The sequence below is a fragment of the Nerophis lumbriciformis genome, linkage group LG15 (genome assembly GCF_033978685.3).
Source record: "Nerophis lumbriciformis linkage group LG15, RoL_Nlum_v2.1, whole genome shotgun sequence".
Lineage (NCBI taxonomy): Eukaryota > Metazoa > Chordata > Actinopteri > Syngnathiformes > Syngnathidae > Nerophis > Nerophis lumbriciformis.
Window position 1 is genome coordinate 34,160,066 of NC_084562.2, and position 17,981 is coordinate 34,178,046.

General features: G+C 43.4%; 1 protein-coding gene across 1 annotated transcript in view; it reads right to left on the bottom strand.

Annotated features, from left to right (window-relative positions):
* Window positions 1–6,305: 6,305 nt before the first annotated feature.
* Window positions 6,306–17,981, bottom strand: part of LOC133615787 (aggrecan core protein-like) — a 48,837-nt gene continuing 37,161 nt past the window's right edge. The window contains exons 16-18 of the mRNA XM_061974558.1: window positions 6,749–6,893; window positions 6,493–6,675; window positions 6,306–6,423 (exon numbers count right to left, since the gene is read on the bottom strand). Coding sequence (XP_061830542.1) covers window positions 6,377–6,423; window positions 6,493–6,675; window positions 6,749–6,893 — 375 coding nt within the window. The 3' untranslated portion in view covers window positions 6,306–6,376. The remainder of the gene's footprint in view (window positions 6,424–6,492; window positions 6,676–6,748; window positions 6,894–17,981) is intronic.

The window sequence follows — 17,981 nt, forward strand, 5'->3', positions numbered from 1 at the left end:
TTGATTTATTTCAGTAATTGCATTCAAAAGGTGTAACTTGTACATTATATTTATTCATTGCACACAGACTGATGCATTCAAATGTTTATTTCATTTAATTTTGATGATTTGAAGTGGCAACAAATGAAAATCCAAAATTCCGTGTGTCACAAAATTAGAATATTACTTAAGGCTAATACAAAAAAGGGATTTTTAGAAATGTTGGCCAACTGAAAAGTATGAAAATGAAAAATATGAGCATATACAATACTCAATACTTGGTTGGAGCTCCTTTTGCCTCAATTACTGCGTTAATGCGGCGTGGCATGGAGTCGATGAGTTTCTGGCACTGCTCAGGTGTTATGAGAGCCCAGGTTGCTCTGATAGTGGCCTTCAACTCTTCTGCGTTTTTGGGTCTGGCATTCTGCATCTTCCTTTTCACAATACCCCACAGATTTTCTATGGGGCTAAGGTCAGGGGAGTTGGCGGGCCAATTTAGAACAGAAATACCATGGTCCGTAAACCAGGCACGGGTAGATTTTGCGCTGTGTGCAGGCGCCAAGTCCTGGTGGAACTTGAAATCTCCATCTCCATAGAGCAGGTCAGCAGCAGGAAGCATGAAGTGCTCTAAAACTTGCTGGTAGACGGCTGCGTTGACCCTGGATCTCAGGAAACAGAGTGGACCGACACCAGCAGATGACATGGCACCCCAAACCATCACTGATGGTGGAAACTTTACACTAGACTTCAGGCAACGTGGATCCTGTGCCTCTCCTGTCTTCCTCCAGACTCTGGGACCTCGATTTCCAAAGGAAATGCAAAATTTGCATGGTTGGGTGATGGTTTGGGGTGCCATGTCATATGCTGGTGTCGGTCCACTCTGTTTCCTGAGATCCAGGGTCAACGCAGCCGTCTACCAGCAAGTTTTAGAGCACTTCATGCTTCCTGCTGCTGACCTGCTCTATGGAGATGGAGATTTCAAGTTCCAACAGGACTTGGCGCCTGCACACAGCGCAAAATCTACCCGTGCCTGGTTTACCGACCATGGGATTTCTGTTCTAAATTGGCCCGCCAACTCCCCTGACCTTAGCCCCATAGAACATCTGTGGGGTATTGTGAAAAGGAAGATGCAGAATGCCAGAGCCAAAAACGCAGAAGAGTTGAAGGCCACTATCAGAGCAACCTGGGCTCTCATAACACCTGAGCAGTGCCAGAAACTCATCGACTCCATGCCACGCCGCATTAACGCAGTAATTGAGGCAAAAGGAGCTCCAACCAAGTATTGAGTATTGTACATGCTCATATTTTTCATTTTCATACTTTTCAGTTGGCCAACATTTCTAAAAATCCCTTTTTTGTATTAGCCTTAAGTAATATTCTAATTTTGTGACACACGGAATTTTGGATTTTCATTTGTTGCCACTTCAAATCATCAAAATTAAATGAAATAAACATTTGAATGCATCAGTCTGTGTGCAATGAATAAATATAATGTACAAGTTACACCTTTTGAATGCAATTACTGAAATAAATCAAGTTTTTCAAAATATTCTAATTTACTGGCTTTTACCTGTATAAGTGGGTTGCAGTTGTTTTTATGATGGGAAGTATATTGTGTCTCGTTATTTAGCTGTATATGTCCCTGTTGTTCAGCATGAATCTTTGCTAGCGATACCAAGACATAGTTTATGCTGTTGAGCCTACGAGGTATTTATTCGTCTAGTTTATCAATACTATTAAAGATACTTTCTTGATGCTAACAAATATCACCGAAGACGCTATAATGTGGCCATCCGTATCGAATAAAGCAGTTGGCTTTCTTGCACAACAACAACTAAGCTTGTTTCTGTTATGAAAATCGAGAAAGAAAATCCGGTGGATTGGACCAACCATCACAAAATGTATTACTAGGACTTAACATGACGTTAGTTTATTTGCACAACCAGGTCTTCATAATTATATTTAGGCATAGAAACCATAAAAGAACACAAACTAATGCGATCTCTTGTCCTTTCTTTACGTTTAGTTCTGCTATAAAACACTACTAATATAGTCGAGAATAAACTCGATAGCATCACAGAAAGTTTGTCAAACAAATCAAATGTTCAAGCAAACATTTTACAAAGTGATTGCTGCAGACACAAGCATGGTCTGATTGTATTCCACAAGATGATGAAAGTGATATTTTTAAGAGCCATTTTCTTTGACACACTTTTGTTTTTTTCTGACTTTATTAATTTTATAACCCACTTCTTTCAGGACTATATGAAAGCTCTTTCCTATCTCTCTATTTGATCGATTGGAGCAGCAATACGGTATTTTCTGCTCAAAGTCTACACTCACTCTCACTTGTTTTAATGCGATGCTCAGGCTGCTTGACCATCGTGTGAATTAAGCTGCGAAGAATAAAAATGGATGAGACATCATGCAACCATCCTATTGTTAAATTGAGGATCGGTTTGAGTGAAGAATTGATTCTGAATCGAATCGTCTCCCCAAAGATCTGAATAGAGCTAAATCTGATTTGTAACTGACACCCTCAAGTGAGGTTGTTACCTCCAAAGCTACAAACATATTAATATTTCAGACTCTATGCACTGCACAGCCCTTGTGGAAAGAGATATGGAACTAACCAAAAAAGGCCTCACCCCAGCCAACAATCAAATCAAATCAACTTTATTTATAGAGCACATTTAAAATTTACCACAGGGGTAGCCAAAGTGCTGTACAATGAGCAGGTTAAAAGATAAAACGAGTACCGAGCAAACACAACACAACACAAACAGAACACGATAAAAAATAAATAATTAAAATAGAATTAATAAAAACATAAAAACAGGATCACAGCAGGTGTATTATGGGGCGCCATTGCAGGATGGATATCACTCAGTGTTAAAAGCCATGGAATAAAAGTATGTTTTTAAGAGAGATTTAAAAACAGGAAGAGAGGAGGCTTGTCTAACACTCAGGGGTAGGTCGTTCCAGAGCTTGGGAGCAGCAACGGCGAAAGCTCTGTCACCTCTAAGCTTCAGCCTTGTGTCAGGGACCGTCAACAGCAGCTGATCGGCTGATCTTAAGGATCGGGTGGGGCAGTAAGGCTGAAGGAGGTCGGAGAGATAGGTTGGCGCGAGGTTGTTTAGACATTTAAAAACAAATAAAAGGAGTTTAAAATGTATTCGGTAACGCACAGGGAGCCAGTGAAGGGACGCTAAAATAGGGGTGAGATAATAATAAGACCTTACATAAAGCAGTGCCACTAAATCCTCTTCAAACAAGCAGCACGTTTCAGAATCCATTCACCTAGTTGATCGTGTATAATAATAACCGGCTCAGTACAGCAGAGAAACTTTATTTGGAATTCATAGTATGAATAAATAAAAGTTGAAATTTCTTTGAAAACAGTGCTTTTTTAAGGTGTAATTTCCTGAACGTTGTAGGAAAACGTCACATTTTTTTTTAGGTGTTATTAAAAAGACTATAAGACTGGAACAATACACAGATCATTCTTCAACTTATTTACTTGTAGATCTTAGACAGGGCGAGATGGCTCCATTACCCTGGTTCTACGCAATGTAAGTGGTGACATTCTTTATTTGACTTTTCTTTTGACTTGTGGGCCAATGGACTGAATCAGTACAATTTCTGCCGTTGTTTACCTCTCTATCTAATAATACACATATTGAAATATTCAAAATGTGTATTATCCTATCACAGGCAACATTATTTTATTTTTGACTAGGTTCCTAAGCCAAAGATATCTACTTTGAGTAAAAGGGCTTGAAGTATCAGGAGTGAGTTTTTAATTTAATTTAGTTTAGTTCTTTAAAGCAGAACATGACAAATGATAATAATTATAAAACAGTGTGATTTCTTCCCAATGTAAGCACATAGACATGGTAAGTGTGTTTGTGTCTGTGTGCATATGAAAAAAATCAATCTCAGTTCTTAACAAAAACTATTTGTTTTTGTTTTTTAAATTTATAATCACACTGAAGAAGGAGTCCTATCGGGTTCTTTTGGCTCATGGGACTCCTGAGGCAGCGGACAGGTACCGACAGGCCAAGCGGTGTGCGGCTTCAGCGGTCGCGGAGGCAAAAACTCGGACATGGGAGGAGTTCGGGGAAGCCATAGAAAACGACTTCCGGACGGCTTCGAAGCGATTCTGGACCACCATCCGCCGCCTCAGGAAGGGGAAGCAGTGCACTACCAACACCGTGTATGGTGAGGATGGTGTTCTGCTGACCTCGACTGCGGAAGTTGTGGATCGGTGGAGGGAATACTTCGAAGACCTCCTCAATCCCACCAACACGTCTTCCTATGAGGAAGCAGTGCCTGGGGAGTCTGTGGTGGGCTCTCCTATTTCTGGGGCTGAGGTTGCTGAGGTAGTTAAAAAGCTCCTCGGTGGCAAGGCCCCGGGGGTGGATGAGATCCGCCCGGAGTTCCTTAAGGCTCTGGATGCTGTAGGGCTGTCTTGGTTGACAAGACTCTGCAGCATCGCGTGGACATCGGGGGCAGTACCTCTGGATTGGCAGACCGGGGTGGTGGTTCCTCTCTTTAAAAAGGGGAACCGGAGGGTGTGTTCTAACTATCGTGGGATCACACTCCTCAGCCTTCCCGGTAAGGTCTATTCAGGTGTACTGGAGAGGAGGCTACGCCGGATAGTCGAACCTCGGATTCAGGAGGAACAGTGTGGTTTTCGTCCTGGTCGTGGAACTGTGGACCAGCTCTATACTCTCGGCAGGGTCCTTGAGGGTGCATGGGAGTTTGCCCAACCAGTCTACATGTGCTTTGTGGACTTGGAGAAGGCATTCGACCGTGTCCCTCGGGAAGTCCTGTGGGGAGTGCTCAGAGAGTATGGGGTTTCGGACTGTCTGATTGTGGCGGTCCGCTCCCTGTATGATCAGTGTCAGAGCTTGGTTCGCATTGCCGGCAGTAAGTCGGACACGTTTCCGGTGAGGGTTGGACTCCGCCAAGGCTGCCCTTTGTCACCGATTCTGTTCATAACTTTTATGGACAGAATTTCTAGGCGCAGTCAAGGCGTTGAGGGGATCTGGTTTGGTGGCTGCAGGATTAGGTCTCTGCTTTTTGCAGATGATTTGGTCCTGATGGCTTCATTTGGCCAGGATCTTCAGCTCTCACTGGATCGGTTCGCAGCTGAGTGTGAAGCGACTGGGATGAGAATCAGCACCTCCAAGTCCGAGTCCATGGTTCTCGCCCGGAAAAGGGTGGAGTGCCATCTCCGGGTTGGGGAGGAGATCTTGCCCCAAGTGGAGGAGTTCAAATACCTCGGAGTCTTGTTCACGAGTGAGGGAAGAGTGGATCGTGAGATCGACAGGCGGATCGGTGCGGCGTCTTCAGTAATGCGGACGCTGTATCGATCCGTTGTGGTGAAGAAGGAGCTGAGCCGGAAGGCAAGGCTCTCAATTTACCGGTCGATCTACGTTCCCATCCTCACCTATGGTCATGAGCTTTGGGTTATGACCGAAAGGACAAGATCACGGGTACAAGCGGCCGAAATGAGTTTCCTCCGCCGGGTGGCGGGGCTCTCCCTTAGAGATAGGGTGAGAAGCTCTGTCATCCGGGGGGAGCTCAAAGTAAAGCCGCTGCTCCTCCACATCGAGAGGAGCCAGATGAGGTGGTTCGGGCATCTGGTCAGGATGCCACCCGAGCGCCTCCCTAAGGAGGTGTTTAGGGCATGTCCGACCGGTAGGAGGCCACGAGGAAGACCCAGGACACGTTGGGAAGACTATGTCTCCCGGCTGGCCTGGGAACGCCTCGGGATCCCCCGGGAGGAGCTGGACGAAGTGGCTGAGGAGAGGGAAGTCTGGGCTTCCCTGCTTAGGCTGCTGCCCCCGCGACCCGACCTCGGATAAGCGGAAGAAGATGGATGGATGGATGGATGGATGGAATATAATCACACTGCCCTGAATTGCAACAAACAGATTATTTTGTAAAAAAAAAAATAAAGCATACAATTACTACGTTCACGGATTGAGAAACCGGCTGATTGATCCCAACATTCTAAACTCAAAGCACTTTCTTGGAGTCGTGTAAAAGAATAATTACAGTGAGTTGACTTTTATCATGCTCAATCACTGCAACTGTCTGGCACTATCATCAGTTTTAACCCACAACATAAATTGTAAGATACCAACCAATATTTGTGTTTACCAAATATTTCTCAAAAGAAGGAAGTATTTTTAAATGTAAAAGTCATGTTAAAAAAAACAGTGCTGGATTCCTCAACAATACATTACAATAATTGTAAATAAAAATAAACTCAATAAAATGATCAAATATACAATGGAAACATATACTGTATTAAAACTGTGCCACATAATAATTTCTGTGTGTTTGTGTTCAGTTAAAATATTAATCTCTTCTGTTTTTTTTTCTTTTAATAGATTTTTGGACTCCTTCCGTGAATTCTTTGCCTGGCTTTCACTGCAGAGAGACAGAACAGCTTGTTATGATGAACACCTTCAGGTCAACCATGACAGGGAGTTGACTTACCCTGACTACATTTCACCTGGGGTTCCTCCCAATGTCCATCTGCCTTACAACGAACCACTGGTGGATAGCGCTGTCTAAATCCTGGGTTGCACTGATAACGGATGATTGAGTTGACAGGATATTCCTCCCTTCTGTTCCCAAACATAAGGGCATTTTTCACTTCCGGTGGGGCACCACATGAGGCTGAGAACAAGAAGAGTACTTGTTGGGAATACATCAAATACTTGGAACAGATGTGAGGCTTGAGCTGGTATACCAGGGCCTTTCTTGCAGGTGAATGGTAGATGGTAGTTGCAAGGTACATCATTCCACTGGCCTGTGGCATGCCAGATCATCACCGCACAGTCTTCTCCAGAGTGAACATAATTATCTGGCTGGTTTGGCTTCCAGTTCTCATATTGCTAAAAAAAACAAAACAAAAAAAACCTGTGAACACTCAAGTCAAGACCAGGTACAAGGCAGAACAAATTTGACATCTTACTGCAGTGGAACCTGTTTATGTTGACATCCCTTGTTGACATAACCAAAAGTTACAAGTGACTTTGGCCATGAGAGACATAAGAATGGCTGACAATACAGGATTTTTTTAAACCTACGCCAGTTTTTTATATGGTTTCATCCATTTTTGAATAATTGTATTTTCAGTCTTCTGTTTTTATAAGATCTGTTATACTCTTTGTTGTTTTTTAATTTATTTGATTTTTTTCATTCGTTATAAGGAACTACGAATGCAAATTAGCAGCTCTGCTATACGACGGCATGTTTACAGAGTTGTAAATATCATGTCCCTATCTTCAAAATAAAAGCATTGTTGTTATTATCATTAAAGCATTAATATTATTGTCATAAGTATTAGAATGCCTATGTCTAGCATTAAAAAATTACAGTTGGTACAAAATGCGGCTGCTAGACTTTTGACAAGAACAAGAAAGTTTGATCATATTACGCCTATACTGGCTCACCTGCACTGGCTTCCTGTGCACTTAAGATGTGACTTTAAGGTTTTACTACTTACGTATAAAATACTACACGGTCTAGCTCCGTCCTATCTTGTCGATTGCATTGTACCATATGTCCCGGCAAGAAATCTGCGTTCAAAGAACTCCGGCTTATTAGTGATTCCCAGAGCCCAAAAAAAGTCTGCGGGCTATAGAGCGTTTTCTATTCGGGCTCCAGTACTATGGAATGCCCTCCCGGTAACAATTAGAGATGCTACCTCAGTAGAAGCATTTAAGTCCCATCTTAAAACTCATTTGTATACTCTAGCCTTTAAATAGCCCCCCTGTTAGACCAGTTGATCTGCCGTTTCTTTTCTTTTCTCCTCTGCTCCCCTTTTCCTTGAGGGGGGGGTCACAGGTCCGGTGGCCATGGATGAAGTGCTGGCTGTCCAGAGTCGGGACCCGGGGTGGACCGCTCGCCTGTGCATCGGCAGGGAACATCTCTGCGCTGCTGACCCGTCTCCGCTCGGGATGGTGTCCTGCTGGCCCCACTATGGACTGGACTCTTACTATTATGTTGGATCCACTATGGACTGGACTCTCACAATATTATGTCAGACCCACTCGACATCCATTGCTTTCGGTCTCCCCTAGAGGGGGGGGGTTACCCACATATGCGGTCCTCTCCAAGGTTTCTCATAGTCATTCACATCGACGTCCCACTGGGGTGAGTTTTTCCTTGCCCGTATGTGGGCTTTGTACCGAGGATGTCGTTGTGGCTTGTGCAGCCCTTTGAGACACTTGTGATTTAGGGCTATATAAATAAAGATTGATTGATGATTGATTGATTGAGAATGTCTAATTAGATATCAAATAAACTGTATGTCTTTAGTACAATGATGATAAAGTTTTGTGCATGTTTTTACTATACTCATATAAAACAAGTTAAGAAAATATTTATGTAACATATAAAGATAGTGTGTATTAGAGATGTCCGATAATATCGGACTGCCGATATTATCGGCCGATAAATGCTTTAAAATGTAATATCGGAAAATATCGGTATCGGTTTCAAAAAGTAAAATTTATGACTTTTTAAAACGCCGCTGTACGGAGTGGTACACCGACGTAGCGAGAAGTACAGAGCGCCAATAAACCTTAAATCAATCAATCAATCTTTATTTATATAGCCCTAAATCACAAGTGTCTCAAAGGGCTGCACAAGCCACAACGACATCCTCGGTACAAAGCCCACATAAGGGCAAGGAAAAACTCACCCCAGTGGGACGTCGATGTGAATGACTATGAGAAACCTTGGAGAGGACCGCATATGTGGGTAACCCCCCCCCCCCTCTAGGGGAGACCGAAAGCAATGGATGTCGAGTGGGTCTGACATAATATTGTGAGAGTCCAGTCCATAGTGGATCCAACATAATAGTAAGAGTCCAGTCCATAGTGGGGCCAGCAGGACACCATCCCGAGCGGAGACGGGTCAGCAGCGTAGAGATGTTCCCAGCCGATGCACAGGCGAGCGGTCCACCCCGGGTCCCGACTCTGGACAGCCAGCACTTCATCCATGGCCACCGGACCTGTGCCCCCCCCCCCCCCTCAAGGAAAAGGGGAGCAGAGGAGAAAAGAAAAGAAACGGCAGATCAACTGGTCTAACAGGGGGGCTATTTAAAGGCTAGAGTATACAAATGAGTTTTAAGATGGGACTTAAATGCTTCTACTGAGGTAGCATCTCTAATTGTTACCGGGAGGGCATTCCATAGTACTGGAGCCCGAATAGAAAACGCTCTATAGCCCGCAGACTTTTTTTGGGCTCTGGGAATCACTAATAAGCCGGAGTTCTTTGAACGCAGATTTCTTGCCGGGACATATGGTACAATGCAATCGACAAGATAGGACGGAGCTAGACCGTGTAGTATTTTATACGTAAGTAGTAAAACCTTAAAGTCACATCTTAAGTGCACAGGAAGCCAGTGCAGGTGAGCCAGTATAGGCGTAATATGATCAAACTTTCTTGTTCTTGTCAAAAGTCTAGCAGCCGCATTTTGTACCAACTGTAATTTTTTAATGCTAGACATAGGGAGACCCGAAAATAATACGTTACAGTAGTCGAGACGAGACGTAACGAACGCATGAATAATGATCTCAGCGTCGCTAGTGGATAAAATAGAACGAATTTTAGCGATATTACGGAGATGAAAGAAGGCCGTTTTAGTAACACTCTTAATGTGTGATTCAAAGGAGAGAGTTGGGTGGAAGATAATACCCAGATTCTTTACTGATTCGCCTTGTGTAATTGTTTGGCTGTCAAATGTTAAGGTGGTATTATTAAATAAATGTCGGTGTTTAGCAGGACCGATAATCAGCATTTCCGTTTTCTTGGCATTGAGTTGCAAGAAGTTAGCGGACATCCATTGTTTAATTTCATTAAGACACGCCTCCAGCTGACTACAATCCGGCGTGTTGGTCAGCTTTAGGGGCATGTAGAGTTGGGTGTCATCAGCATAACAATGAAAGCCAACACCGTATTTGCGTATGATGTCGCCTAGCGGCAGCATGTAAATACTAAAGAGTGCAGGGCCAAGAACCGAACCCTGAGGAAGTCCGCACGTTACCTTAACTTAACATAGTCCGAGGTCACATTATTATGAGAGATTGGGCCGGCACTGCCTTTGCGTGCCGGCCCAATCACACAATATTTACGGCTTTTCACACACACAAGTGAATGCCATGCATACTTTAACACTGTTACAAATATGCGCCACACTGTGAACCCACACCAAACAAGAATGACAAACACATTTCGGGAGAACATCTGCACCGTAACACAACATAAACACAACAGAACAAATACCCAGAACCCCTTGCAGCACTAACTCTTCTGGGATGCTACAATATACACCCCCGCTACCTCCTACCAATCCCCCCCCCCCCCGAATTCAACCCCGCCCACCTCAACCCCCTCATGCTCTCTCAGGGAGAGCATGTCCCAAATTCCAAGCTGCTGTTTTGAGGCATGTTAAACAAAATAATGCACTTTGTGACTTCAATAATAAATATGGCAGTGCCATGTTGGCATTTTTTTCCATAACTTGAGTTGATTTTTTTTGGAAAACCTTGTTACATTGTTTAATGCATCCAGCGGGGCATCACAACAAAATTAGGCATAATAATGTGCTGATTCCATGACTGTATATATCGGTATCGGTTGATATCGGAATTGGTAATTAAGAGTTGGACAATATCGGAATATCGGATATCGGCAAAAAAGCCATTATCGTACATATCTAGTGTGTATACATCCTACAAGCATGCCCGCCATTAGTGAGCATTGCTAATACCACAGTGAACCCTGTAACATCCACCCAAAACATCTGGTCTTACTGGCTTTGTCATGTCTGTGTGATCATGTTTTGTTTTAGTAATGTTCGGTTTAAATTTTGGACTTTTTGTGCACTTATGTTTTGTTTTGTCACCATAGCAACCATTAGTTTCACCTGTCACGTCACGCACCTGTTCCACGTTTGGACTCATTGTGCACTCTTGTCACCATAGCAACCATTAGTTTTCACCTGTCACGTCACGCACCTGTTTCACGTTTCGAGTCACGCACCTGCTTTCACTAATCATGTCCATAGTATTTAAGTTCATTCATTTTCTGTTGTTCAGTCTGACGACATCACCACATTTATGCTCCTGCACACTCTCCACACCCTGATGACCCTTGCTACTCTTTTTTTTCATGCCGGTTCCATGCCAAGTAAGTTTTTGTTTGTTAAGCCACAGTTAGTGTTTTGTTTAATTGTTCATAGTTTCTGCCAATGTGCAAGTTTTGTGTTTAAAGTCTAGTTTTATTCTCCGCCACTGCGCGCGCTTTTTGTTTATTCCTTTTTTGATAGTTTAAAATAAATAATGTCTTCACCTTCACGCCATGTCTGGTCCAAATGCTCATTTGCCCCACGGGAGAACAAACCAAGCCAAAGTCCAAGTCATGACAGGCTTGCATTCGCTTATAGCTAGAGATTGACATAACTTTAAAAGTAAGTGTGAAGGACAGTGCTGACAAGAAGCGGATGATTTTCATTGAATTGAAGTAAAAATCATCCAAAACATGATAGTGTTTACTGTAGTTGACTTGACAAAGCAGTACGGATGTAGCACTGCTAGTCTGCACTACAGTGAAGCAGGAGCAGTCTGACACATGTAAAATACATTCAAATAATATCTAAATGGCAGCCATCTATCTATGAAAATATAGAGAAGCTGCTAATGGTGTGTTTGAAAGATAAGCAACTCAAAGAAGGTCCCGCAGAAGTTCACTCTCCAAGGCAAATGCTGTACAGTATTGTTACATTACTTCATTATCCTACTGTAGTTGTTTGAAGTACATTCTATTGTATTATTTTTCATACAATATTGTTGATCTAAAAATGTGTCTTTTCTTTTTAAAAGGCATGTTACATGTTAAAATTGTGCTGTTTTGGGAGCCAAGCACCGATTGAATTGATTTAAATTCATTTCAATGGGCGACATTGATTTGAGCTATGTCACAGAACCCATTAAGCTCATAAATTGAGGTACTTCTATTTACACTTTGATTCCTAACAAATAGTGATTGTTGTTGAAAGACATAAATTGGTGTGTACGCTTGTAGCACAATTGCGCATATGCTATGTATAATGTGAATATGTTTACATAGTCATGCTGGAATAAAGTCTAATGCTGATGTATGCAACATCGCGTGGACATCGGGGGCGGTACCTCTGGATTGGCAGACCGGGGTGGTGGTTCCTCTCTTTAAGAAGGGGAACCGGAGGGTGTGTTCCAACTATCGTGGGATCACACTCCTCAGCCTTCCCGGTAAGGTCTATTCAGGTGTACTGGAGAGGAGGCTACGCCGGATAGTCGAACCTCGGATTCAGGAGGAACAGTGTGGTTTTCGTCCTGGTCGTGGAACTGTGGACCAGCTCTATACTCTCGGCAGGGTCCTTGAGGGTGCATGGGAGTTTGCCCAACCAGTCTACATGTGCTTTGTGGACTTGGAGAAGGCATTCGACCGTGTACCCCAGGAAGTCCTGTGGGGAGTGCTCAGAGAGTATGGGGTAACGGACTGTCTTATTGTGGCGGTTCGCTCCCTGTATAATCGGTGTCAGAGCTTGGTCCGCATTGCCGGCAGTAAGTCGGACACGTTTCCAGTGAGGGTTGGACTCCGCCAGGGCTGCCCTTTGTCACCGATTCTGTTCATAACCTTTATGGACAGAATTTCTAGGCGCAGTCAGGGCGTTGAGGGTATCTGGTTTGGTGGCTGCAGGATTAGGTCTCTGCTTTTTGCAGATGATGTGGTCCTGATGGCTTCATCTGGCCAAGATCTTCAGCTCTCACTGGATCGGTTCGCAGCCGAGTGTGAAGCGACTGGGATGAGAATCAGCACCTCCAAATCCGAGTCCATGGTTCTCGCCCGGAAAAGGGTGGAGTGCCATCTCCGGGTTGGGGAGGAGATCTTGCCCCAAGTGGAGGAGTTCAAGTACCTCGGAGTCTTGTTCACGAGTGAGGGAAGAGTGGATCGTGAGATCGACAGGCGGATCGGTGCGGCGTCTTCAGTAATGCGGACGCTGTATCGATCCGTTGTGGTGAAGAAGGAGCTGAGCCAGAAGGCAAAGCTCTCGATTTACCGGTCGATCTACGTTCCCATCCTCACCTATGGTCATGAGCTTTGGGTCATGACCGAAAGGACAAGATCACGGGTACAAGCGGCCGAAATGAGTTTCCTCCGCCGGGTGGCGGGGCTCTCCCTTAGAGATAGGGTGAGAAGCTCTGCCATCCGGGGGGAGCTCAAAGTAAAGCCGCTGCTCCTCCATATCGAGAGGAGCCAGATGAGGTGGTTCGGGCATCTGGTCAGGATGCCACCCGAACGCCTCCCTCGGGAGGTGTTTCGGGCACGTCCGACCGGTAGGAGGCCACGGGGAAGACCCAGGACACGTTGGGAAGACTATGTCTCCCGGCTGGCCTGGGAACGCCTCGGGATCCACCGGGAGGAGCTGGACGAAGTGGCTGGGGAGAGGGAAGTCTGGGCTTCCCTGCTTAGGCTGCTGCCCCCGCGACCCGACCTCGGATAAGCGGAAGAAGATGGATGGATGGCTGATGTATGCTGGTGTCCGTGTCTCCTCTGCTAAACAGTCATAAAGTAATAAGAAACCCCAATATATTACAATTACTATTTGGCTTTTAGCCCTAAAATTGCTTTGGAAAGTCTGGCATAGCAAAATTGCTGACAAGGCACCCAATATCACGGTTTCAATTATCTTGAATGAATACATTTTATTTTATTCATTTCAACTTATTCAAAGTTGGGTCTAAGCACAAAAAAGTGGCAAGTTAAATTAATTTAAAAGGAATACCTTTCGAATGAACAATGCAACATATGTAGTAGTTATTGAGAAAAAAGAAAACAAATCATAAATGTGCTCCACTTTAGAAGTGGTACAATATATCCCCATAATATTTATTTAAGTAAAAATAGGTCTGGGTTCATGCGGATTCTAAATGGAAGTTCATGGTTGACTTTTTGCTTTTGTCCTGGAATTAAAGGTAGGTGTGCCCCAATACAACTTTTTCACTTCAGAGACGATACCGATATCGGAGAATGAGTATTGGTCGATACAAATATTAATTTGATAAGATATCAGGACAAATCATAGTACATACTTTTGTTATTTTGTAGTGTGGAATGCTAATAAAAGGCTAGAGTAAGTAAAATTAGTCAAATAACAATGGTATGTATGAAAAACTCTAATCTTAGAACCAACTTTTGCTGTCTTTAACCTGAAGTTGAGTGGTAGTTTATTTTCTGGCAACACCTAATGGTCACAATAACTAATTAAGTTAAGCTTCTGAGTCGTGAAGCAGTATATTGAATGATCCAGACACGTTTGTAAGTGCATACTTTCTAGCAGGCTTCTGCCTAGAACTGCCTAGAACTGTCTGCCCCGCAGGTTTGAGGACCAGTCATAGACAATTTAGAGTGAAAAGCAAATTTAATTTTCACTCGTATACAAAACATTCTAACTTGGATTGTTTCCCTGGCTTCAAGACTCTCCCGAAGGACAGTGCAGCAAAGACACAACAAACTCCCTTCTTGTCTCTCATGGACACACACCTGTTGTTGTTGACTTTGGACTAGCGACTGCACAACATCAAGGCCGCGGAACAGAGACACACCGGAGTACCCAGAGGGAACCCACGCAGTCACGGGGAGAACATGCAAACTCCACACAGAAAGACCCCCAGCCCGGGGATCAAACTCAGGATCTTCCTATTGTGAGGCACACACACTAACCTGTTCCACCGTGCTGCCTCCTATTGGTACCTGCTTTTGTGTATTTGGGATCTGCATAAGCCCAGAAAATTTGAAATCAAACCATAACGGCATGGCGGAGATATTCATAAAACAAGCTTGCCTTCCTTCAAAATTCTTCCAAATGAGCCATTTAGAATTTTACCTTTTTCCTTTTGGTGATCAGTTGATATCTCCATATATGGTAGAGATTTACCCGAAAAGCTTTGCTTTGCATAGTCCAACGTTGTATTGAATAAGTTCCTTCTTTTCCTGTATCTTGTCGTGGGCCAGACTGTCCAGTACATGCAAATGCATCCTTTGCAGTTGCCATTTCGAAAACAAAGTAGCATATCGTTCAAACTTATATTTTTCAGTCGATTCGATATGGAAGCGCTAAAAACTAACACATGGCTGGCGGGCAAAATGCGCAGTTGAACTGGAGCCTCGTAAATAAGACCGCCCACAAAATGGCGCAGTCAGAAAGCGTCTTAAAGGGCTACTGCACTTTTTTGGGGGGGTGGTTTCCTATTGTTCAAAATCATTATGAGAGACAAGAAGACAAAAGGTTTTTGTTTTTTTTGCTTTCTAATATATAAAACTCAGCTCTTTCTAGGCGGCTAGCAATGCAGCTAATGGGAGCAATCAATTCTACCTCTAAATCCCTTTAAAAATGCATTCAAAAACCGTCAACAATACTTAATTTACGTTTTGTAACCCATATAATAACCAAACTGTAGCGACATTGTTATTGTAAAAGCTAACACTGAGGACCTCTAGTTACACATCGGCGTGCTTCGGTATTAGCTGTGAAAACGAACTATGGCAAGAGATAGGCTAGCTTCTACGACAACAGGAAAGGCGTTTCAGTTTGTAATGCACAACACTGCGATACAACACCAATTTGTACTGACTGAAAAACATGAACAATCATATTACAGTATCTGTAAGCATTAGCCCACATTTCATGTTTTGTTTGTACACAGCTAGCTAGACAGTGTATGTACTGTAGTCGTACTAACATGCATTACGTGCTGCGTGTATCATGATCGACAGGCCCGGCCCTAACCAATCTGGCGCCCTAGGCAAGATTTTAGGTGACGCCCCCCCACATCGGCAGTGAAGTGTATATACTCACAAGAAACCGAATAGCTTTGTCTTTGACCTTTTTTTTTTTACTTACAACTATACCTAATATATAAAGGGGTGGAAAGGTGACTATTACCTGCAGGGCAAACATTAGCTAACCAGAAGGCAATAAAAATGTAAACAAAAAACACCTGCTTAAAAGATCTAATACAAATGTCACTGAGGAATGTAAGGTGGGAGTACTGTAATTACCTAACGTTACATTATTATTTTCCATAACAATTTAGCCCCCTCCACAATATTAACCCGACGTTAAAACAGAACTAGCTGTTTATTGATTAGCAATTGCCGAATCATGTAACATTAGCTTAATGCTAAAAAGCCAGCTACTATCACATTCTGTAACAGACAAATAATGTCATGTAGGCTAACGTTACCTACCTGCTACCTCTGTATTTTCTCGTTTCTCCCCTCTTCTTTTCTCTTTTTTCTTCCCTGGGCACCTGACAGTTTTGGCCGTTTTGACATCTTGTGTTGATTTTTTGATGTGGTGACGTCCAAAAAGAGTCAGGATACGGGAAGGGAGGGAGCGCACCGTGCGGGGGGAAGGGGGGGGCGGGGGGGGGGGGGCGTAATGTTGTAACTAATAATATTTCTATTAAATAGGCTTTACTTTGCATTTTAATTAACGTGGGATTATTTTTTGTATTTAGAAATAATAGTACCAACTTTTTTTTTTCTTTTTTTTTCTCCAACATTTGTGGCACTGGCGTGGCGCCCCCTGATGAACGGCGCCCTTAGCATTTGCCTATACGGCCTATGCCACGGGCCGGCCCTGATGATCGATATTAAAGTGACTCACTCGATGGACAGTTGTTAGTCTGGTTCAGATGGCCGGGGACGTTTCCTGTTGGTTTTGGGTAAGCAATCCATTTATGTTGAAATAGCTTGTCTCCAAGTTCCATATTCATAGCGTCAACATCACTTTTACCTCACTCTTCAGACTTCCGTCTGCTTCAACGTCTTACTTACTCTTCCTCCGTGGTCGCTTCTATAAGCAGCAGTATATTTAGCTTCAAAAGAATAAGAATGTAAATCCTCTTTTGTCCAAAAATAGTCGACTTTGTTGTCTGTTACCAAGTCTGCTATGATTTGATTCCGGAAGTAGGAACACAAGTCGTTGCCAGACGTCAAGTGGCTCTTATGGAAACAGAAATTATCCCGCGGAATAAATCAGCTCCGGAAATGATTAAAACCATAAAAATACGGTAAATATTGAACATATTACATACAGGTAAAAGCCAGTAAATTAGAATATTTTGAAAAACTTGATTTATTTCAGTAATTGCATTCAAAAGGTGTAAGTTGTACATTATATTTATTCATTGCACACAGACTGATGCATTCAAATGTTTATTTCATTTAATTTTGATGATTTGAAGTGGCAACAAATGAAAATCCAAAATTCAAACCATCACCCAACCATGCAAATTTTGCATTTCCTTTGGAAATCGAGGTCCCAGAGTCTGGAGGAAGACAGGAGAGGCACAGGATCCACGTTGCCTGAAGTCTAGTGTAAAGTTTCCACCATCAGTGATGGTTTGGGGTGCCATGTCATCTGCTGGTGTCGGTCCACTCTGTTTCCTGAGATCCAGGGTCAACGCAGCCGTCTACCAGCAAGTTTTAGAGCACTTCATGCTTCCTGCTGCTGACCTGCTCTATGGAGATGGAGATTTCAAGTTCCAACAGGACTTGGCGCCTGCACACAGCGCAAAATCTACCCGTGCCTGGTTTACGGACCATGGTATTTCTGTTCTAAATTGGCCCGCCAACTCCCCTGACCTTAGCCCCATAGAAAATCTGTGGGGTATTGTGAAAAGGAAGATGCAGAATGCCAGACCCAAAAACGCAGAAGAGTTGAAGGCCACTATCAGAGCAACCTGGGCTCTCATAACACCTGAGCAGTGCCAGAAACTCATCGACTCCATGCCACGCCGCATTAACGCAGTAATTGAGGCAAAAGGAGCTCCAACCAAGTATTGAGTATTGTACATGCTCATATTTTTCATTTTCATACTTTTCAGTTGGCCAACATTTCTAAAAATCCCTTTTTTGTATTA